Below are 25,346 nucleotides of genomic sequence, written 5' to 3' on the forward strand. Positions count from 1 at the left end.
ACCATCGGGGATAAATTAAATCGAATGCAATTAAATTTAATAGGAAAATATCCTCAGTTTTTACCTTTCCAGAACCATGAGTTAACTGGTCTGTAGGGCAGTTTTAGTTTATTTAGTTATCTGATCCAAACATAACCATTAACCCACCGTTAGGCACCACTGATGATGTCACCTCGATTAATGAGGAAACTTTTGCAACCGATCTGCCTAGCTCAGCGAACAAGCCAACGACCATTTCTGATCCAATTTGACGATCCATAATGTCCTAAAAATACGTACTAAGTGGACAAATGAGGGTAAACTTTTCCAAGGTAACTGATTGCTGTATCAGTTGCGTATGCAACGCCCCAGAGTAAACCTGTTATTTCCGCTCAATGCCACCTGTAGAATTCGGTCGTCATAAGTTTTGTATGCACTAATGCCCTGTATGGTCAGATGTTTTTCGATTTGCGCAACTCGGTGGTATCGGTCTGCCATATGTTTATGCTTGTTAAGAACATATACCTACTCATTCTGCTTTACTTTACTTTCGCTCTTCCATTCTTAAGGATAATCGTTGAATAATCCTTGAATAGTACAATTCGCATCTGCTGAGGCACAGCAGCCGGTCGAAAAATCTCGTGAACATCGATTCAGAGTTGGACTTGCGAAAGTAGGACACAGGTAGCTTGCAGACCTAAGCATTTAAAATCGGACCTAACATGATTCGCCAAGGTTTTTGGAGACCGTTTGGCAACACAAACAACGCGGTCTTGGGGCAGGTTGATGTTAAGTATGAGCGTCAGCTACTTGTGACTTGCATCAGCGCTCGGTTTAAAGGATCACGTGCGCTACTGATAAGAAAGGTTACAAGTCAGATAGGAAAGAGATGTCTTGCACAAGATGCATATGTGGGTCGGCCCCCTGGTGCTCTCGAAACCACGTCAGGAACACTATAACAAAGCCCCTCGGTGGTGACCGTTTGTTCGTAACTTCAGTTGCTCCTATCTGGCACGAGTGTTCAAAGGCCTAACTTCATTCAGGTTTTCAACGGTAACACTCTTCATTTTGTTGTTTTGAACTTGACCGGAAAACCTGGACAAGTTGACTTTGCTTACCAGCCTATAAAGGTGCACATCATCCGGCAGCGCAACGGTCGGATCGTCTTAGATAAGTTATGAAATGATTACAAATTCTCGGTTCTTCATCCTGAAATCTGGCTTCAAGAATGAGAAACTCTCATGTTCTGTCAGTCTAAAATGAAATAAAATTGTATATGGAGGAGAAAAATGCCCATGAAAGAAGCAAACTGAATTGACATGTAACGTAATATTTCAAGAATGTAACCTGGTAACAGTATCATTTTCAGCGGCATTTCATCACATTTTTTGTTATATGCTATTCTAATTGGGTGGATCAGTTTTAGCCAAACAGTTGTTTTTTTGTATTCAGTTACCATTGGGTTCACAATTATGTGTATAAATCGTGCGGCGCATCAATGAAGCCGCTTCCTAGCCGCACGGAAATCTGTCGCCGTAAATTAACGGCATATTGACGGCGATATCGCAGGCAAACCTATATCCTAGAAAACCGTACGCCATATAATACATGGGATTTTTTTTCCCAAATTTACCCACCAGCTGACAGGTAGCCTACGTCAGCGTGTTGCACATACATACGCTTTGACAGAAGAAACAGAGAATATGAATGAACAAAAGCGATTCCGCTCAATGCCTTCGTAAAAAATCACCTGATCTATTCAAATGGTGTTCGCAACCTGTGCATACCAAGGACATAAAGTCACACATTTTTAGAGCAGCACAAAGAGATCAGTTGGTTTAAATGCAGCTATGCTGTTAAGTAAACAAAACAAATACTTGCGCGTAACAACAGTGACTATTAGGAACCCTAGGAAACGAACTGCCACAGTCTGTTCACCAACGTTATTTTCAGTTGTTTTAGTTAATTTCAGAAGATAATCGTGAGAGTGGATTGGAAACGAAATAAACATTAGACTTGTAGCGACTTGCAGAGTAGTTCTGTGTAGAACTGTTTGGTCAACCGATCAGAATCGAAAATTGAAAGGAAGGAATGCACAGATAGCATTTTGTGTAGGCTTTTATATATTAACGTGAAGTACTAGTTAGTAACATGCACTTTTTAATTTTTACAACTCTTGTTACAACTCTTACTGGTCAATGAGACATCGGTACGTGCCGCATGTAGTTAGCAACTAACTTTCCGATGCAACCAAACCATACTTTGTGGCCATCTTGGTGCGAAATCGTTCATATGAAAGATCCCCAGTGACGTTATATCAATTGTACAGAACGGTTTCAGTTCGAAGTAATGCGATAAGATATTGTCTATTCCTGCCTGAATCATGCATTTGTTCATGCATATTTTCGAACATTTTCGCTACTATGATGTGGATTGTTCGATAAGCTCAACTTCGCAAGAAACCTACATTCGTCTTACCAAGCTCAGTAAGTGTGTGTGCATTTAGCCCCCTCAGTGCATCGATACTGATTCTTGAGTTATAAAATTCATGGTAGTGTGTAATGGCACTCATTTATAATGGAAGTTATATCGACCACGATTTCCGTCCATACTGGTGAGCAAGACTCGTGTGGTACATAATTCAACCGCTCAATGATTCTGAACCGCGAATTCAAGCCTTGTTAGATGAGCACCAAGACAAGTCCGAGAAGACTGGAACATTGTTGGTTCTGGACCTAGTTAATCAGAGTATGGCAGAAAATAGTCAAATTCCAGGTTGTTTTGAAACACTCTACCCTACCTTTTCTATTATTCTGCCATAGTACAGAATATACGTCTTCTAAGGGTAGGAGACTGAAATAAATGATAAAAGGGTGCCATCTCAAATGATACATTCCAAAGCAAAAATGGATGACCACGTGAAAAGTATACCTAAGCAAATATCTAGTTTCATCCAAGCTGCAAAAATTAGTAGCTCATTTTGTCACAATTCAGCTCAAGTTTCAATGAGTAAGGCAGTTGGCACACATTAAACAACATCGCTGACGCGTCAAATTTGTTGAGGCATACAGGGGTGTTCTAAGAGTACACGGGTCACTTTAAAGGGAAAAAGTAATTCATTGGGAAAGTGATTCTCGAGAACCATAGAAAACATCGTGGCAGTACAAAATTCCACTTATCATGGGATAAATCGGCAGTACATTATAATTTTGCCAAAGACTACTTAACCCCAGAACTAATGTCAATAGTTATAATTCCTTTTCTTAAAGCTTTCAAATAAACATTGTCTATTAGCTATTTCACGCATGAGGCTTTTTATAGTATGGTCTTAATGCTTACTGTGTCCCAGAGGCCTTCCGAGCAAAGTGCGGACTGATCGGGTTCCTATGCTTGGACATTTATGCCCGTCTTGTTCGCACGTTTCCAGTGTCATCTCATTTATCATACACTGCTGGGTTCAGCTATTTTTGCACAGCAGTCTTTGTGGGGCACTAGAAATCTGAGACTGGCATTTTGACGCTCTATAGCCCGTACAAGGAATAATGTTGCTGGGAGTACGCAATCCCTAGGCAGAGTTAAGCTCAAGGCTTGGTGACCCAACTACGCTACTTCATGAGTTCCTTTACAACTTAAATAGTTGAACATATAGCTCGCTTTTCAGTCAGTGGTTACAATTGTCAAACGTTGCAATCGTTTTCGTTGAATGTGGTGAAACTTTTCAGGACGTAGTAAGACAATATTTCAGTGCTCCTTAGTTATAGGCGAAAACCAACAGTACTGTTTATTGTGCGCAAGATCTGAGGCAGTATCTAAGAGTAATGAGGATTGGCATAGTTACCGGTCTGATGAGGAACTCGAACATGGCGAGTAATTAGTATTATTTCATAGAGCTCGGTTCCATAGTATCCGTGCCATGTGTGACCGAAAATTCCACCTGAGAGTCACATGTTCATGCAGCAGTCGAAGAGCATCACACTACCCAATTCACTGTAGCAGAATGTTTGGCGTACCTAGAGAAAGCCTCGCTTCTCCTTGCTCGCTACTTCATCCGCGGGATAACATAAGATCAAGACTTTCTTAGCATTTGATCACCACATTGTTGTTGTAATCCCTAACTAGTGTTCTAGTTAGGGTTAGTTTGATAGTCTGCTGTTGAGTGCAGTGAGTGTGTTAGGTTGAGGCCATTGAGTAATTGTTTTTTAGACTGTTGCAAGCGAGCATTTTTACGCTATTTAGCTTGTTCTACTAAAAAACTGATGACCTTTTCATGCACGGCGTCCGTGTACGCTACTCTATTCAGTTAGTTGGTTGAGGGTTTTCGAAGAGTATTCTTCAGTCACTCCCTTATAATAAAAATGGATCACGTAACGTTAACCGACTTCCACTTTCTCACATACTACAGCTGTTGACCGCTGTTGTGAATGCATGGTGAGGTTTTAAATTCAAACGTTTTGTCAATCATAATGACACCTTCCCCCGATTTGTTTGGGACATTGTGCATGGTGGTCATTCAACATTGAAGTATTTCCTGTTTTATATCAACGGAAGATGTTGAAACACACGAATAAGACTGTCAAACCAGTCAGAACTTTAAAGGTTTTCCTTCTTGGGAGCCAATAAAAAGCAATTTAAGGTCTTCTTTTATCAAACTTATCAGGCGGGAAAACAATTCGGTGCAGCGGTCAACTTTTAAGGTAGAATGGCAAAATACTACTACTACAAAAATACTACTACTACCATATCGTTACGTCTCCATTAACTGAGTTTCCATGTTGTTGTTAGTAAATTCAACTTGCTTTCTCTGTAACGCACTCTCTTACGACCATAACGGCTATTCAAGCAGTGGTAAATGTATACTGCTATATTTCGGATTTATTTAGATCGTCTATCCAGTAGCTTGACCCGTAGGAGTGACTCACCGGTTTCACGCACAGCGTGTCAGAGGACAGTGGTCACGGATTCACACTCAAATCAGACACAAGACTCACATTGTAAGAATTTCGCTAGAAATAACCGTCTCTGGACATCACTACAGGATGCGGAGAAGAGGAAAACAAAGGGTCTGAAGTGAACGCTTCTTATGAGTTTGTCGTTCTGTTTCCTTTATATTGTTAATTTTGAATGTTCATTCATCATTGCGTTGCACCTGACAACTACAATTTTTTTTCAGTGGCTGATGATTTTCCACTCCCTCCTTTTTTGTTTTAGGTGCTCTACCTCGGAGTGAGGGCGGCAGCGGATCAGCTGATTTGACTAGGGCTCCGGAGCTGGCTACACCCCAGTCTGTCAACTCGGATGCAGCTAGACTATCGTTATCCAAGCTGCAATCGAGCTATGAAATGTTAAAAACGCAGCACTCACAGCATTTGATCGAATGCGTGGAACAGACAAAGGAACTGCGACAGCAACTGGAACAACTCAGAGTGAGATTTTATCCTGTGTAGGATAGACCACACGATTTAGGCCAACTGATTAAGTACAATCTAGTAATATCTGGCATGGTGATTTGAATAGCTGTGTATTAACAATCCCTGTCGTTGAAGCAACGAATATCTAAATGTACAACTTCTCACAACAAAACATTCTTGAAGGATTGTTTTCGAAAAAGTTTGGTGACAATCGGTAGATTTATTGCTGGGCAACGCTTCGCTTTTGACACAAAAGCTTCGTCAGGCCAAGTGACTAGGTTCCGAGTTTGATCGAGATTTAAGGCAGAAGGAGAACCAATCAGTTAAGTTAAGCTTAATCTCTTTTGGGGGTCAGCCGAGGGATATGAGTGTGTTAGAGTGGTTGAACAAGTGTTGGGTCGGTGGGGAAACCTACATGTGTTTGGGTCCATCCTAGGTTCTAGTTCTTCTGATTCGTTTCATTTGATGGTTCGTTTTGAACTTCGTTTGAACTTTCTGTCAGTCTGTGTAGATGAGCTAGTACTAACAAAGTTGTGTAAGAGGGATGCTGTGACCTTTGGTTGGTTGGGAATTCCACCCCCATCCCCCGTTTTTTTTCTAATGATCCTAAGTGGATTGACAACCACACCGTCACGTGTCAACCCGGCTTATCTAAGAACGCTTCCATACGATCGCTAGCTCCACACCCTCGATTCTATTCACGCTGTGATGCTTAGTAATTTCCACCGCCTCGGCTATCAGCCGCTGTGGTGTGAATCGCAGTCCCCGTCTTAAAACTTCCACATTCTCCAGATCCATCTTATGTCCCGTGTCTAAGGCATGTACCGCCATCGCTGAGTCTTTGACCAGCGTTTGGTATTCTTCTGCGTTCCTTGGTGGTTTGTTAATCCTTTTTTTACGCTCACCAATTCTGGTGCAATTCCCTGGCACCCTGTCCTATATAAACCTTAGCGCAATCGTTACACAACCCAACAGAGATTTAGCTTAACTTAGCTGATTGGTTCTCCTTCCGCCTTAACTCTCGACCAACCTCGGAACCTAGTCACTTGGCCTGACGAAGCTTTTGTGTCAAAAGCGTAACGTTGCCAAGCAATAAATCTACCGATTTTCACCAAACTTTTTCGAAAACAATGACTACCCAGTCGTTTTCAAGTATATTTCACGTGATTCTTGAAGGATGTTTCTCCAGTTAGCGCATATAACAGAAAAACGGTCTTTGTTCGCCCGTTCTGGTCACTTTCTTTAGAAAAGATAGTCTTAAGCGGTGTTGCCCGAGTATTTATGTCGGTAATTTGTGTGAATCACCAAACTTTTTACGCCAAAGCACCCTTTTACTTGAACTTTGACGAGCCAGTCCGATATAGGATTCTATCAACGTCGTTAATTTGTGCATCTTCAACTCGGCAATTGGAATTCAGAACTGATCAAGCTATGATGTTTACTTCTCTTTGTGGGTAACTGAAGGCAGTCAGGGCAGTAGATTAGTCTAGAAGCACACTGTGTGACGGTATATCGATGGATCAGCAGTGCCCAAATGGGTTGTCCTAAGGACTTGGTCATGTCTCAATTCTATTAGAAATTCCGGTGGTCCATCAGTGAGTGCAATTATGTGCAAACACCGTACAAGTACTTGGGTTTTGAAGCCTGCGGAATTCTCATATGGTCCATGTCTCCCCAGTGCACAATGAGGCAGAATAAATAAGGACGAAATGGACTGAAGGGACCCCTGTGACATTCAGATGTCGACTAACAAAACCATGTATTTCCGTCCGGCCGTAGTAACTGTTACATTTAGTGGTAAACATGTCACTTTGGATCAAATGTGTGCGGAAGGCATTACTCAGATTGCAAGGAGATTAAGGGCGAACAATTCATATTTAGCCTACCTATGTTCTTGGTCGTCTAGTGATTAAGAACACTCACCGTTAATCGAATGAGCTCCATACGTGTAAAACGCACTATTTGAATATCTTTTAAAGTGGTCCGTCAGAAGTAACATATAGGTAATACGTCATTGAGGGATTAGGCTGCTTCTTTGATTTGGCTCGGTTATGAAAATGCGTGCAAACCGGACTCTGATCACTGTCACTTTATCCCTCAAACCGGTTGCGTGCTCTAAGGACTGTCATAAAATTGGTATGCTTGGTTACTTAATTAAGAACGCAGGTGTCTTGTCATTCTGTTTTACTTAAAAAAGTTTTCAGTATTTAAAGCTAAGATCATCCTCGAAGAGCAGGGCCACTTAAACTTAAAACTATACCTGGGCCTGCGTAATGGCGGTGACAGATATCCATTCAGAAGGCATTGACTTGGACGCCAGAAATGCAATAATTGCCAGTATGTTACCAAAAGCGCGCCTTAGACCAATGCATCCAAGCTAGAACTCTAATCGACAATAATCACGCAGCCCATGGAGATGACATCTTAGGCGGTGTTTAGTTCAAGTGTATTTGCTTTGTCTGCTGAAACACAACATTCCATTACATTATCCATACTCGGAAACGTAGACCGAATAGTATTGGATGCCCCTTTTTGCTAAAGCGGCATTTGAATGCTCATGCGACGTCCTTCAATCTTGAGGCGTAGTGTTGATTAACCGTTCCGAAAGAGGATTACCAATGGAACCTCTGTGTGGCTGCTTCTATGAAATACGCAGTTTGAATTACAAACCAATTTCGGTACCCCAAAGTATCCTCTCTGCTTAGTCAACGTACATGCCGTCGAAAGACATAATTACATGAGGATCAATGAGGAGACAAAGAGTCGCACATAGATGGAAGGCAAGGGGGTAGTGGTATTATTATTATTATCAGATGCAGCAAAATCGTCCCCGAGTTTTATAAAAGAGAGATTAAGCTGGATTAGGTTCAAAAAGAAAATAAGTTTGACGGAAACTCAGGAACTGCGTCTATCGGATGAGTCCTGGTCCTCGTTTGTCGAAGAATTTTCAGCAGCCTTGTGTGTAGTGTAATGCGGCTATTATTATTATTGCTCATTATCAAACAAACAAATTCATGCTTCCCGTGACGCTTTGCTTGCCGAATAAAAATGTTTAAGTGGAAGTGCTGTAGAATTCTTACAACAGATGGGTCGTCGTTGGGAGGTTGCAATGTTTATACTCGTTCAGTCCCGTGACGATACCCATTTTTAGTTCTGGTTAATGAGTGTGGAAAATTTCTAATATTCGCAAGCATCTACTCCAGTCATAAGGAAAACATATACTGGCGCATATCTCAAAGCTGTACGGCGTAATCTCTTCAGGACGGTGTGTTGCTTCTTACAAGAGTGTTCGCACTCTTCAGAATAACAGGGCTCATGTAATAGAGTTCAATAGGAACCTGAATTATGCAATAGGATCTACAATAATACTAATATTATAATGGTGTAATAATACTGTGATAATTGCAACTTCCTTCCATATCATGCATTTCGCTATGGCCATTTCTTGAAATATGCATTATTACGGCCGTGGAGTATATGATTGGTTCCATAATCATATGGGTTGCATAATGGAGATGTTTGATATTTTATTGTGCTCGTAGCCCTGGCTGCACTTGATGGTTTAGGCTATATTGTTCTTAATTATTACGGCATCAGCGTTGTGTTGATGGAATCGCTCAATAACACATCTTCTGTACTAGTGTATCCAGGTGGTTTCCGAAATCTTACAATAGATGCAACCTATGTCATCTTATTGACGAGGGCACATTCATTCAAGTGGCCACCACCGATATCAAGTGGTAGTGTGTAAGGAATGCTGCAAACAGTAGTATACCGGTTGATCTACGTGGGATTCAACGTAATCAACCATGCGTCATTTTAGATGATTGTTTTGGGAGTCAGGATGTGCCTTTCTGAAGGCTCTTGGACGAAGATTCACTGGAGCTACTGAGAATACGATTTTTGCGTTTCTGTTTGCTACATTTTTTTGGTATGGAGTAATGTTTCTTGAGACCTGCCTTTTAATTCTCCAACTTTCATTTTCTGCATGCTTTGCAGAGTAACCAGGTCAGACGCACTTACTTCCTCTGGTTCCCTCTTACCAAGATAGCAGAATTAGACGGTAATATAGTGATGGGTTTGTGAACCACTTTGTCCACATATTCCTGTTCCAACAAGCTTACATGAACTAACGTTCACAACTCTCTAAACAGTCTTTTGTGGAAGGGAGAAGCAAAATCCAGCACGTTTAATATGGTCATGTGCATATCTCCTTGCACCTAGAAACGTATTCATTTCCTTTGTTTGTCTCTGTAAGACCATCTCTTTCTCAGCGTTTTGAACACAGGTTTGGCAGTTTTGATGCGTTATACAAAAGCGTCTGATCAGCCTGATGCAGCATATCCTACATGCCTTCCAAAGGAATGATAGCATGTGATGTCTCAGTCAATGAAATTGCGTTGACTACACGCAAATTTACTTGATGTAAGGAGAACCTACAGCTGTGCGTGGAAGCTGATTGTTGCGATCCACGTGTGACCACGTGTGAACAGCCTTCAGCTGATAGAAAGTTGAATGTACACTGTGGCATAGAATTAAAATATTTCAATTAAGAATGTGTTTTATCGAACTCAATCTTTGTCCATCTTGCTGGTGATAAAGTTTGAAACTCACTGACAGATCTCTATTGGTTTCGCTGTTGGACTCATCGGCTGGGCACGTATTCCGAGTATTCCTCAGGAGTACGTTCCTATTGAATACCAATACAATTTACATATCGGTGTATTTTATCACTTGCATGTAGTATAGTTTCCATCTAAGATATATAATTGGTGAAAATTTAGAGATTACACCTAACTGATGAGCCGCAAGGAGAGCGAAGTGGGTAATGGGCAGGTATTTATTGGAAAAATGTCGTAAACGAAAGTCCCAGATAATTCCCCTGATGGCATTTATTGAGTTAGTGCAATTCGAGTCTGTCTGAATTCTGGTGCATCCTCAAAATGGGTGGTAGTTGGGGGTGACATCACTGAACTGAAAGCCTAAATGACTGTTTGACTGTTAGGTTTTTATGCGGTCATTCTTCAAGAAGAGAAAAATGACGTTGTCAGTCCAATGCACACAATATTGGTCAACGGATTTTTTTACTTAGAATTAGGCTGTGTCAATTGCCCTTGAATTCACAAAGGCAACAACCAGAACTCCAAACTTCGATTTTACTGGAAATTAATCGATGTTGCCAATATTGTGGGGTATAGGTAGCTCGGGTATGCTGCTTGGCTGACGGTCTGTTTGCTACCACGACCGGCGAATATCGTTCACCACACGGTCAGCATATGGACAGCAGATGGCTGTACACTCAGAGGACACACCGGAAGAATCATCCGGGTGAGGCAGCTGACCACCGTAGTAGAGATAAATCCGCTTTTAAAAAATGTCAACGCTCTTCGCCTCCGACTTCTTCAGAAATATCATCAGTATTTAGCTGAGGTAAAATTCTTTCATGACTCAGCTATTCACCTACCAGTTCCTGAAATTAGGGTTCAAAAAATTGGGCTTACACAGATATACGGATAAAACTTGGTTAAACAGATGTAAAACACATTAGTTTCGACCATTTTGCTAGGTTCATTGGAGAAAAGATGGTAGCTGGTCTCCACATAACAGCCAGGTGACTACCTCGATTTTCCTTGGGAAGTTGTCGGTTAGTGGGCTGAAAATAACTGCTTTGTGATTTGAAACACATCTACCTGACTAGGCACCATTTTAACATCTGGCTTTTTAGATCATCGTGATTAGGGAGTGTAATGCGCACGCTAGTGGAAATTCCGCCTCGCAGCGTTCAGTCTGTCCAACCAGGTGCTTAGTAAGGGCAACCGAGATGATGACAATCCATGGCCCGAAATGGAAGTATGAATTTCAGCTGGAACCTATCCAGATTGGGGCCACCAAGACACTGAGAGACAGTATTCATTCACATAGTTAGAAGTGTTCCCCCGCGTTAATGCTATCATGCTGAGTGCGTGGTTGTCCGGTTCATCTTACTTTCGAATTCCTAGATTGATTTCATAAGAAACTCACTGACTGAGCCATCGCCTCAAATGCGTAGACATGTCTCGCTCGCTATTCCATTTTCCGGTGACCGACACTGTAGTGGTTATGTTACCTGAAACCAAAGTTACGTGGTTGATGACTGTTGAATTGAGTTGAAGTAAGCAAAACTGGAATAATTGGTTGTTACCACCGTCATCTAATATGATTCATGATTGCTCATTACTAATTGAATATCTGCACCTTGACAGTAGCTCTTTTGGTGTGTTTCTTATGGGCCACGTAGCGCGTGTTATTAACTCACTGTTCGGGTAAATCGTAATGTATATGACAGTGGTCTGCTTCATCCTGAGTGTTTCTGAGGGTTCACTCTAAACCAACGCACCTCTCTTTCTCAGTATTTCTCAGTATTGAAGACTCCTTCTTTCCGAGCTTAGCTCTACCGTGTTTGTTATTCTTCTACAACATCATCCACATAATTTAGGGCCATAAAGTTATTGGTCGAATTACCACCTGACCTGTAAGATGCTACTCCAGGCCACCATACAGTGGAGCTTCACTTAGTGCAACAGTACTACATTTTTAAAATAGCGGTTTTGTAACATTGTGGCAAGCAATAGTGTCGGGTATTTGGACGATATTTCAGGTCGGGTATATCCGCCAGAACTATTCCAAGGCTGAGGCACAGGGTAGTGGATGAGTGTGCTGCTGTGAGGATTCTATCTTTACCAGCCTATCTGGCGTTGTTTTCGTTTAGACCCTTGTGATATGCTTTGACAATTACTCAGATGAGGACACTGGGCTAGCCTTCCGACAAACTGTTTTATAAACCGTAGAAACACAAGACGGGTTGAGAGTCAGCGTGGATAGCGGGCATAAGTTCAGAGAGTAAACAAACGATCCGATCTCACAGGTCACGCGGCCAATGGTGGTGTTGTAAGTAAGCTATCACCTTCAATGCATATCCCTCACAGCCATCCATACCGGACAAACGAAGCCACTTGAAGTTGTTAGGAGAAACAATTCGGAACGTATCTGGACTACATAACTGTTAGTGAAATAAACGTTTTGGCTGAGACCATCCCGGTGTTTCTTTCTATTTTGCCCTTGAAAGTTAAATTCAAATTTTAGTGTAACTTTCTGGCTCACCTAGAACTTTGCACGTAAGCATCATAAGCAGCCCATTTTCAGCTGTATTGGACTCTCCGGTACGTATCCGTGTTCAGCAGATGAGCTGATTCGCACTCTCATTGGCTTTCTGGTTTGGATAAGCACATCAAGTCGTCAAGGGCTATGCAGACTCGGGTTCACGATATTAAGAAGATATAAGGAAACGAACTGATAGGGACCTGGTCCCCGGCATGTTTCTGTCATATCTTTTGAGTATGTATGGTCTATACATGATAGCTGGTCAACCAGAGGTCCAGATAAATTCAATATTGAGGGCGATCAGACGATTCTATCGCGAATTATAAGTCGTTTAGCATATTCTTTCCGTTACAACAACTCGTTTCTATGTACAGCACCCCCTAAAATGACCGCAAAAGTCAAATGTGTGCAAGTTAGTTGGACAGGCGGTCGCATCAGTGATAGAGGGCCCGGAATGGTTTAGTATCAAAACTCATTGTTTGGTTTGTCAGAAAGAGTCGTTTTGGATATGACTGTGTGCCGAAGAAGACTGCATGATAAAATCAGTAGTGAGTTTTCAATTGGGCTCGGATGCTTAGTTTTAAAATTGATTGAATGTCGGAAAGCAGTCAGTAGAATATTCTGGTCCTGATGAACTTGAAATATAACTATAATTTCACTAAGTGCAAGAGTTTATTTGGTGGGTTCAAGCCTAACAATATCTCTCTGTCCACTTGGAGCATTCGATGAGAAGCGTGTGACTTTATTCGAAGAGCTCATGCGATATTTGGGTTCAATTTCATCAGCAGAACTTGTATACTTAAAATCGGTATCACCTTCCACACTCCTAGTCGAGTTGTTATGATGAAGTGACTTCATCCGTGACGAAAGGATATCAGGAGCACTTTTATGCTAGTAGCATCTGCTGCCAGTCACTATATTTACACAGATTAAGTCAGCTGACTCTTCTGGAAGGATTCATGTTTTGGTCCCGCTCATCTAGGTTTTCATCTCGGGTTCTGATCCGGTCATATGAGAGTGACAACTTGGTTCGTCTGTGGAGGGTTCTCTATGTTTGCAACGAGGCTTTCATCAGATACTTGGCTTCTAAATAGTGCTGAACCACTCATGTTTTCTTTAAGTTAGTTTACGCTTCTGTCAGCTGGCCTGTGGGGATTTGTCACAAAATTCCTCGACTGAAGTGCTCTAACGTTCCTACATAAATGTGAAGGCAACTTGGAATTTAGTTTGAATACATTAAATATCCTAATGCGGACAGTTAAAACGGTTGACATACGTCATTGGTAGTAAATACGGCGACTCGTCTCACACTCAGAATACAATACTACTCATAGCTTCCGCACACTCAGAATACAATACTACTCATAGCTTCCGCAGACTAAATTATAGCTTCCATTTACCACGGAATTTTTGCCTGTACTTTGAGTCGGAATAGTAACGGCCATAGTGTATTAAAAAGCCTATTTTCATTCTAGAGACTACCGTTTTGGAAGCAATGCTGATAACGAGAATCTTTCTACCACTAGGATTGTTCGTGTCTTTTTCATCAACTCATCATGACATCACTAGGGCGGGGGTCATTTCACATCCTAATGCTATTTGCTCCGTTTCGTTGCAGGTGGTTTCATGATTCTTAGCATCCGTGGTCAAGTCGTTCTTGTTTAAACAGTACTAATGATGTCCTGGGGCACTCATTTTGGTGAGTTCACACAAAAGCGTGGGTAAATTGGCCTAAAATGTTGCTCATACGCCGTGCACATCCGTGGTAGAGTCGATGCCTGACCTCTGGCACGTTTTAGAAGAAGACAGTGGCAACCATTCAGTATGCCGGAGTTGAGTAAATTAGACTTTAACTCCAGGAACCCAGAGTCAAAACCATGAGATTTCGAAATTACGAACAAGTAAACTCAATTTATTTTTAAACTTGAGAAGCTCCCAAAAGCGAGATTTCCTCACTTCTGCACCGCAGGACCAAAATGAAGCTAAGAGTTGGTCTTCAAATAGACCAGTGGTTTTTCGCTCGGAATGTGCTACATTATTGGAAACTCTACATACGAGTTGGCGCACCAGTAACTGTACTTCGTTGATGAGCGCTTCAAATAGCCTCATGAAAAATTATGTTTTTGTTCCATCTAGGAATCGAATAAAAAATTACGATCCGAAATGGTCAACGGACAGAGAGCACTAACCGACAGATTACAAGCTTTGATGAACGAAGTGGATGAGGCGAAAAAGCAGCGGGCCGCCGATGCTGTGGAACTTGCACGACTACGCAACATACTCATGCAGTTGGACGCCAGATCATTACTACCAACGGATCAAAAGTATATCAACGCGTCCAGGCAACGCCAACAACAATTCCAGAAACGAGCTGGAGACCGAATGGACGAGAGACTTCAGGAGACCGATGACAACGATGCTGACTCAGTTTACGAAGAAGAAGACGTCCCTTCACTGTACAAACCGATGATAGGGGATAGTTGTGGTGGGCTAGTAAACAAAAACGGTGACACCACTTCCCCGTCCCCACACTCAGTAGCAAGCAACAAAAATTCTAGTGCTCCTCCTCTTCGACCAAGGCCAACCCATCCGGCCAGTTACTCTAGGGGATAAAAGGCATGTCGAAATAACTAGAAATGCGCACGTGCCGATTTCGTTTTTTACTTTGAAAATTATCTAATATTGTACATATGATTTGTCAACGTTCCTTACAAATGCTGTGATTGAACCATAACGTTTCCTGAAACAACAAAAATTGCTTCACCTACACAAAGGACATGTAACCAAAAGAACCGTCTTTCCTGCGACCTTTGTCGATTTTCGATATGAATGAATGTTTTCTGGACGATCTCTCGAACCTAATCGTACGAGTCGAATAGCAACAGTTTCTCTAACGGCTTACCCCAAAGCATTTACGCTTAACTATTGATTTCCCCTATTTGACTGCCAGAAACCTGCAGACGATCAACCAGTCTTCCCCGTTCATCTGTGCGGTAATTTTCACACAATCCACTGCACAATTTACCATTCCTCCTGCTGATTTCGGTGTCCTTGCTGGCACTGCGTCCATACGTGTTGTCATTAATGTGACTGAGTTTCCAGAGATACAGAGCTAGTGTTTTGACAGAACACTTCCTAGTTTGAGGAAGTCAGGCTTGAAATGAACAATTCGGAGAATGACGGGTACATAGGGAACATCCGTCACTCATTTGATCAACCCCAAAATAATATTTATTATATTTTCCACACGGTTGCCAAAAGCCATGTTAAGGGCAACCGCAGGGACTTCAACCTGCCTTCTTTAGATTGACGGCCTTGTCCACTGAGGTAATTCAGTTCGGTGGGTACGTCATGATATTCGGATGAGCTATCAGTTACTGTACTGTTGGCAACACTGTTTTGCTCACAATAATTTCATCAAGCGTGTATTCAGGTTTCCCGCACGCCCTCCGAAAAATGCAGAGCGTGTTCTTGGGCCTCTAATGTATACATATGAAATTATAGAATTACGTGAAACTCTTGAGAAGGCTATCGCGATGTGCCAACGGGTTGAATTCTAAGAAAGCCAATAAGCCGGCAAAGATGTTCCCTCTCCTACTCAGAAACAGACCCATTGCGAACGAGTTTCAGTTAGTCGGTTATGCACTGGTTCACAAATATTTCTTTCGCTTGATGGTTTACCGCTTTCATAAAATTCCGCATGCCGAGTGAAACACAATCGAATTGCAAAAGAATAACGGGCGAGTGACGTGACGAGGCACGCAATTGTTTTCTTAAAGTTAAACAACGAAAGTCGTTGCTCTGATATCATTTAGGAAAAAGTGGATAGGTACCGGATCACAACAGACCTAACGATTGTGTCCACAGGGTGGAGGGATTTTGGTACGCAGTTGCGCACACATCAAGTATGAAGTGAATGCGCACAGTCGCATACAGTATATCAGTATGGTGGCTTACCCACGAAACCTGATGTCTTGAAGACTCTTTAGTTCTCCAGAGCAAACACGAAAAGTGTGCAGAGAAGACTTCGGCTTCAAGATGGATACTCAGTGCAAAAAAGTCGAAACCAGTGAATACAGTAGAATGCTTCCTGTATAAAAAAATTGCCATTATGGGATACTAGCAAACACTCGCTTACATGAATCGCAGTGCATTAAAAGTAGATCTAGAGTACATGTACATATATATGTATATATATTGAAGATATTTCATACTCTAGGTCAACAAAATATGCCAATCACTTCACACATTGTGAAAAACAGTTTTCCCATGTTAAGTCTTGGACTAATTAAACGTTTTTAAGGGGTGCTTTCAAAGTCAGGGTGAGAAAGTTAATAATGCAGAGCATTTTTGACTGCAGTTGAAATTAGCGTTTCTGAAACAAGTATCAGTCGCTTATTAATCTAGCCTCACGCGGCTTTGTAAAGATAAAATCTGATCTAAGCCACCAGAGTTATTTCATCGGGTCTTTGTCATTCTGCGTCAATTGCTTCGCGTGGAATGTGGGTGCAATGCTACAGAAGTATCGTTTCGCCTAAAAATTTTCTGTTCCATTCTCACCACCTGTAGCGATGGCAGCCTTTTTCTGTTATAGCGTATGCTAACGTCCATGATTTCATAGATACAAATCAGACATTGTTCGATATGTCACTTGTTCATCAGACGTTACGGAGTAGCACTGAAACGGTTGAACCGTGACTGCCAATCCATCATTTCGTTTCTGTCACACTTTTCTGTTCAATAACGAGTTGTGGCAGTGCAACGACGCGTGCTTTTGAATAAATTAGATGGTTATGCAGTCGGTCTGTTTCCCGGTTGCGATCACGTTTTCTGCGAAGACTTTTAGGAAGTCTCGTCCTAAGTCCTAAAAGAGCTTCAGTTTAGTTCAGTGCAGACAGTTGAAGTTTTCAGTCTCGTGTCGTATTCAGGAACTCGGACATGCATTATTGATCAGAGCTCAGTATTTTGGTTTTTATTGTATTGCATACTAGACTCACCACATGAAAGTCAACAAAACTGGCCCTTTTGTGTGGAAATCCCGGAAACTATCAAACCGAAGGGAATCTTCCCCTTGTATGCGCCAATGCATACAAGGTTATATGCCTTTTATGGATTAAACCCTTAGTCGTTTCGAAGCTCACTGGTGATTCTGTGGCTGTTTACCAGTGGTGATTTCCTGCAAAGATAAAACCGTTGTGCAGATGGTTCTGGTCCCTTCAGAGCAGCTTGACCTCGCTTGCCGGAACAGTCTGTCACAATATCCCCTTTCTGTTTTCAAATTGGGAGCCATTTCCTACAGGAGAGTTTCCACGTTGATCTGTTTGTATAAACAATCGGTTCACTTGCTGTGATAGTTGATCGTGCTAGTCAAGGACCCATAAGCGCAATAACAGTCGAGCACTTAATCGTTTTTCGGACACCAGGGTAATGGACAGGATAGGGCATTCAGCAGGTTGCGAAGCATGGGATTAAGCTGACTGTCTCCCTTATTCTTTATAACCGTTAGTTTGCCATTGTGCAGAGAAGCTCTCCAGTAATATGTATGGAAGTTTTTATTGATGCTGACATGTGGATAACAGTATGTTTGTGGCCTGGCAGCACGCTCAAAGTTCACTGACCACTTCCGGTGTTGTAGATTGTGCTTGACTGTTACTAGCTACTCTCGGTGCCTCGACTAGCAGTATTATGAGAAAGCCTCATGTAGCATGACCAGGTTGTCACTAAATTAAGAGCAGATGACAGCTTGACTTCGGGACTATATACTGTATATTATATATATATATATATATGTAGTTACCTCATGGAGGAAATAGGAATGTTTATTCTCACCGAAGAATGACAGTGGAACTGAGCACCTGGAAACTGCTGAATGCTCGGAGCCACAGACCCGCCACTAGCATATGCATCACTAAACTGGAAACCTTGGTGCGAAGTTCAATGATCGATCTTACGATAAAAACAAGCTCACTTTTAGATGGGCTCTAATTTCTGGGGAAAATGGCACTAAAAATTTCGCATCTGACAAGTAGCGGTGTATTTACTTCTATCGCTTGGGCGTTTTCTAGCAGGTATTTAAACAAGGAATGTCCAAGTATCCATATTTCCAATTTGGATCGATAGCCCAAGCGGTCTAAAAGAAACTATTTTTAAAACCTTTCCAGATGTCCTTAAGGAAGCACCTGGAATACATCGAGATTTGTCTACTAGTTTTACAATTTTTGTTGGACAAATCGCTCGTTTTTCCTCATTGTGGTACAGTTTGAATTTTAGGCTAGTTTCTTGTTGATAGATTTCTGGTGCTCAAAAGTATAACTTTGTATTTGCGGGTTATGGCAACAATAGAAACTCCCCTCAGCCTTTATTAAAAGGAGGCGAAGACTCGGGCAGTTTTGGCGCACAATTATTATTCTGGTATATGATGTATTCACTACTATACGTTTCGTGTTAACCACCATAGTTTCCGACTAACTCATCTATGAAAATATTCCGCACAAAATTATTTTTGTTAAAGGCTTCAAATAATGGAGTACACTGCCAAAAAGTCATGATATTGCTTACGTAAGCAAACGTGACCTGTTTCACTATCACACCACTCTTATTCTGAATGGTGCTCGTCCTTTCCCGATACAATTACTTTGATACGTTCACACTAAACGGTGGAGGCAATGGACTCGCGTTGTCCTCTTTTTAGGGTACATCAATGCATATTCTACATCACACCAAGGTTTGTACCGTGAATATTCAAAAAGCGAGGCTAACCAGTACTCCAACAGATTTATAACGTCTGAACATGCGAACGTGAATTCAAATCCCTCAGTCGCCCATAATATATAGAGCTTCACTAACCACCGGTTGTCAGCCATATATGCACTTTATCAGGTTAAACTTTCCTGCATTATTTAAGAGATCGAGAGTGAAAAATATAGCGTGTTAAACTGAATTTCCATGACCACTCCTTTAATGTGTTTAAGTTGCGGTGAACGCTCCCCAACCATTCGACGAAGCAGTATTGACGTTGCGCCCAACAATCTCTTTCAGTCTAATTAGACGCCCCGTGGCGAAGTCCTGATGGATGATCTGAGATCATTTTGCTTCACGTCCCACCAATGATCGTGTACATCCGATACCGCCGCGTCGTCTGTTGCTTAACCACAAACATTATTACACTCAATCAGATTCCTTTAATTTTTGACGTCATATGAAAAAAAGGTTTTTATCACTTGTTGCACAATTATCGTGCTAGCAATTGTCACTAGGAAGATCCATCAAACCAGTCATATCTGTGTGAATGAATGGTATCACATCATCAACCGAAAAATTGGAACGAACAAAGCAGTGTAAACGCCACTAGAATAACGGGCATCCAAAAACGAGAGTAGACGAAAATTCCCTTTGAACATTCAGCTACTATAAATTTATTAGTAGTGTATAGCTGATTTGCATCATACTGAAACCAGTGGTGTGTCTGTTAAACATGTAAGCCTGGTTCGGAGAAATGATCACTCTAGCAGCTTATCTAATTTATTGCTCATTTTCGTAGAGATTAAGCCCATTGTGCGAAAACTGCTTAAATTTCTGCACAACTTACTTGGTACCTCAGACCTTCCAAGAAGAGGGAACGCGAGGAACGACAAAAACTTGAAAGGCATCTGAATACATGCCACATAAGAGACCCACGCCGTTCTGACTTGAGGAATACCGACAAAGAATTTAAGCATTGGTTGCCTGCAAAAGAAGCTGGTGGTTTTATTTGGCGCCAAGTAAAGTTAAGTAGTTTATATCGGCAGTCGTTTTGCTATACGCGAGAAACGGGAAAATGAAACCTGGCTAAAATTTGCAATATTTTGATGATCAGCGGCCGAATGTTTGTTAGGTATTTTCAGGATCACCGGCAGTATTGGAAACAAGAAACAGATGTTTGCATGGGGCAATTAATAGTGATACCCACGATAAAACTTATGGAGAACACAAATCAAAGAAAATCAGTGCATTTAGTTATACCGAAAAAATCCACAACTCCGCTTACCCGTAAAGTCCAAAAGTGTTGTTACTGGTTAATGTTCAAAGAGCCATTGTGAGTCTCTTGCTGCATTGATCACGCTGGAACGCGTCAGCCTCAGTGTAGACTTTCGGCTTGACTCGAACAACCGACTAGCTACTTTACCCCCGAAGCATGCACGTATTATAGCCAAGACTCGTTTTTCATATGAAGATATGGAAATAGGACTATCCCACAGTGTCTTCCTTATCTTATCCGCAAAATTGAATGCACTGACCATAAAATAGCTGAATAATCAGTTTTTTTATTTGGGTAGGTGCCTCTCTTCTCATTTATCAAAACATAACTTTACGATGCTTCCACAGCAAAGATGTGTTCAAACCATGTTTTCCTCACTCACACGAGTCTACCATGCTTATTGAGGCAAATTGGGATAAATTATCACTCAGTCACCACCCTATGCATGCCCGCATACACGATGAGCCCTAGTATGTTCAAAATTTCTTTCATTGCTGAAAATTGGGAATCTGACTGCATCTTCAAAAAATCACCACGCGAGATTTCAACCTGAATAATATTAGGTCTTGTTTCAGGATTCATGGGTAGAAGATGAATTCGATTGATATGGCCATTTACTAATGGAAGCAGTCAACCTGAGTACTTGTTGATCGTATGCTTCGCAGTTAACCGGTGAAACGGAAATATTCCGAGCAAACCTGCGTAGTAATATACAAAGCAGTAGAAATTTCTGAAGCATCCTTTAAACAACGAAATGTAAATGATTCACGAAGGGCGACGGTGTGTCTTCAGGCAGCCAGCAGAATGCCGGCAAAGGAATATGCATAGTCATTTTTTCTTATTTTTGGTGTTTGAGTCCCGACTGATATTTTCTCTTTGCACTCCAAATCCGTTATTTCACCATGATGCCCCACTTTACTCTAGGATGACCTGTGCCTCTGTCGGGTTGACAGCAACGCGTTGCGTCTGAGCTCCGGTTTCCCCAGCAAGGAATGATCCACTGTGCGGAGGTACACGTGAGAATTACTCTCTTTTTGCTGGCTGTAACTAGTTTAAAAATGTTCAGCCGTCAATATATTGCTAGCTATGAGTTCGAAACCAGTTTCCTACAAGGTGAAGTACTAAGGTACATTGGGTGGATCACAAATGATGACTATTCTCCCATGGTTAAACGAGAGCTGCGCGATTGAAACCGTGGCAAAATGGACTAAAAGCAACATGTGTACTTATAAAGAGTGTTTATTGTGTTAGCTAAATCTGCGCCGGGCTGGTAAAATGTGATCTTTACGCAGTCTTGGTGTGAAAATCAAGGAAAGTTGTTAAATGAGAAAATAACACCAACAGATAAGATAGTAAATTATATCATAACAGTGATGAACGTCTGTTATCTAAACACATATCTGTCTGACCTAATGCCAGTTCAGTTTTCCATATATACGAAATCCTTTCGTATGTGGCATATGTCGTACATATACTGACCAGTACATATCAAAGGTAAGTGGAGAAATCGTTTGCGAACATCACTATATATCAAACTGTGAATATTTTGATGTTTTTGCACATGCAGTACGAGCAGGTGAGATTCAGTTGAGAAATCTTATCATGGAGCTTACAAAATTGAGAGGCCACGGTGGCCATATATGTTTGTAGTAATCCAGTACTTCAGGCACTTTCGACCAGAGACTACGTATCAGAAATCAGCTGGGCGCGTCAAAACAGCGGAGGAACTATTTTGAAACAGTCAACTTTTAGGTTGCAAAATCAAAAGAGAAACCTCATGATAGTCACTTGGTAAATGCAGACATGTCACGCAAATTGGCTTGTCCCCAAATGGTTGGCCACTCACTGTTGAACCATGGCATCAGAGGAAAAAAGAAATTCGATCGAAATTTTCGAATGTCTGAGAGCTGTTAATTGCGATCCTTCAGAAAATGTGCTGCAGAAATCCTAACTATGACTCTTATTTACTTGAAAACACAGTGTCGGTAACATAGTTCGCAGCATGAACAGAAATGACCTGAACAGCTACTTCCCTTAAAGCTAATACGGTAAGATATCCCACCATTCGTAAATGGGAAATCGGGAGAAAAGCGCCAAACACTGTCATGGGGAAATGCTTCCAGTTTTGATCTGGGTGATCTACCAAATTCAGTTGATTCTGTCAGTGCATAGATATGACTTGGATAACCTTCCCTAGTGCCGAAGTTTACTTTGAGGATTTTCTATATCAAAAACGAATTAACTCATTCATTCAACATCATTTTCCTCAAATTCAGGACGCTGGTATAAGTTTACCTCTTGCTCGGTTAAAGATGAGGATTTTTTAAAGATGTTTACTTTTACGAGGAATTCTTCGTGGATGCATCCGTACTATCTCGTTCTTTTCTTACCATCTTCCGCGGCTATCGACGTCTGATTTGATAAGTTTGTGAATAGATATGAAGTCGCTGCGGTAGGATAATGATACCGGTGATTAAAGGATAGTTTTCATCAAGGCGGCCAAAGGTGCGAGGTTGGAAGTACACTTTTTGGAAGCAGTGGTTCATATGTTGTATGCATCGACTTGGCTTCGACTCCAAACATCACTTCAGCGTTCATGATTTGACACGTTTGGACGACCGAACCTGTGAAAAGTCATGGCGAGAAACTATTACTTTCATCACCCAAACAAGTGAATTTTGCATGCCAGACGAGCGAAGTAAATATGCGGCCTTGTTGTTTAGCAATCAACCGACGTGGACCCTAGGGGACCTTTTTGGATTATAAAGATCATATACTGGTGCTTAATGCGAACCGGTCGTCAACCCTGTCCGTTTGATGAATTGATTCTGTAGATTACCATCAAATCTTGTATAATGATCACAAACAATGCATTCAGGTGTTTGCTGTGTGCCGACGCCGAAAACATACCACTATTGAGTTGGCCATAATTATGGTATTGTACGCAAGGCCGTTAAATTCGGAACATCCTTATCAAATAGAAGTTGTTTATGTGGCGACAGTTTCCAAAAAAGCATCGTTTAATAGACCTTCGACGACAACGCGTTGAGGAATGCAGAAATTGTTCTGGTTTCGTGATATATTATTCCGGGTTTCTCGGAACTTTAACACTGCTGAGCAGCCTTTATATTTGTTCTGAGGAGGAAATAAGACTAATGATTCAGGATACTCCTGAGCGTCTTCAAATTTAGATAATAATAACCCTGAAAATTCCAAACAAAAGGTACTTTCTCATTCTTGGCTTGTTTTTTCTTAACTAACCGTTAGGCCAATCCTGAGTTTAGTGGGCTCTTCTTAATCAACGTCAGAGGTCGATAGCGTTTCTTACAAAGAATACATGATTCCCAGATACTCTATTGGGATTGAAGTGCAATTTTTCAGGCACCCATAGTAATACGTGGCTGTGGTAAGCATGAGGCCAAAAGAGGATTTGTACGATCCTGTGCTAAGGCCGTGATCTCAAAGCAAAGGATAGGTTAGTTAGCCTAAACGCACGATCTAGGTGTCTTATCTGACAGGTAACGTGTAGTCTAATTCACCAACGGACGGTCAGTAATAATTGCGACGAAACCGAATTCTAAGAACTTCACCTGTGTTTGTTCAGTAGTCGCAATTGGGCAGTGAACAATATATTGAATTGGACTTGGGCAGACAGTACAGATAGGAAGACCGTGGTTCTGTAAGAAATTAACAGTAAATCGTGAAGAGAATTAAAGAAAGGCTTACGGCTATATTGAACCTTGGGCAGTTAGCAACACAGAATGGCACGCGGAGGGCAGCGCGTTATCGGACAAATTAAGCGGGAAAATTGTTCAGTTCAAAGAGGGACAAAATTTCAACAACAAGTCCATGGATAAATGTAAACAAATCGTCTATAGAAATGGTTGAGGTAGAGTCGGCTTTGTATAAAATAGAACGGTTCAGTCTTGAAACTTGAGCAGTCACGGAAGGGTGATGAACTAGCCTGAGGAATAGGGAAACAAATAATTACGTCACGTGATTAACAGGGTTCTTACACAAATATGAACATGCTGCTCAGATTACCTAGATGTCCATCAGTATCTTGTTCTTTTCATTCTTACAGCATATTATACGAATACTCAGATAAATCCAAAGCTAATATGGAATGTTCTAGTGCTATCTTGTTATGCATCTGCCATGCTAAGCCTGGAATAGCAACTGAGGTAGTTTTGCACTTGGAATCTACTTCATCACGGTCGGAAGCTTGATGGGAGATCTCCAAAGGTCACCGGCTGCAGTAGACACCATAACAACCATAACACTTATGGCTGTCTAAACTCGGTGAGATTTCGTATGTCTAAACTAGTGCCATTTGACTAGAACTAGTCGTCCAAAGTGTCCAATTATAAGATGCGCATAATCTTACGACCATTGAAATCCGGTGATTCACTGTCGCGGTTGATCCCATAAGGTGGACTGGCGTGGCGACTCTGCTCTGAATTCAAATTTTCAACTGTCACAAGAACACTTGAGTACTTGCTCATGATATCTCACGAACTTAACCAATAATTCATCATAAACTCCACAGCGAGAATAATATAGATTAAATATTAAAAAGCATTGAAAATACCGACCAACATTCTTGAGTAAACTACTCACGGAGACAGAGCTGTATCTTGAAATCCGAAGTGGAATCCTTGTGGAGTGTTGACCAGTGAGACGCAAAACAGTGACTACTTTATAGACCCTCACATTTCGAGCCATGCATCAATGTCACTGCACTCTATAGTGAGTGAAAGTGAAGGAATGAATGGATTCACTGACAACATTCGTCAAACTGT

General features: G+C 41.4%; 1 protein-coding gene across 1 annotated transcript in view; it reads left to right on the plus strand.

The window, feature by feature from the left end:
• Nucleotides 1–15,628, plus strand: part of T265_00945 (hypothetical protein) — a gene marked incomplete at both ends in the record, with an annotated part of 53,791 nt that extends 38,163 nt beyond the window's left edge. Inside the window, 3 exons of the mRNA XM_009164860.1 lie at nucleotides 4,860–5,039; nucleotides 5,188–5,402; nucleotides 14,664–15,628. Of these exons, the coding sequence (XP_009163124.1) occupies nucleotides 4,860–5,039; nucleotides 5,188–5,402; nucleotides 14,664–15,140 (872 nt within the window). The remainder of the gene's footprint in view (nucleotides 1–4,859; nucleotides 5,040–5,187; nucleotides 5,403–14,663) is intronic.
• Between the last annotated feature and the right edge of the window lie 9,718 nt (nucleotides 15,629–25,346).

Source organism: Opisthorchis viverrini (genome assembly GCF_000715545.1).
Source record: "Opisthorchis viverrini unplaced genomic scaffold opera_v5_10, whole genome shotgun sequence".
Classification (NCBI taxonomy): Eukaryota; Metazoa; Platyhelminthes; class Trematoda; order Opisthorchiida; family Opisthorchiidae; genus Opisthorchis; species Opisthorchis viverrini.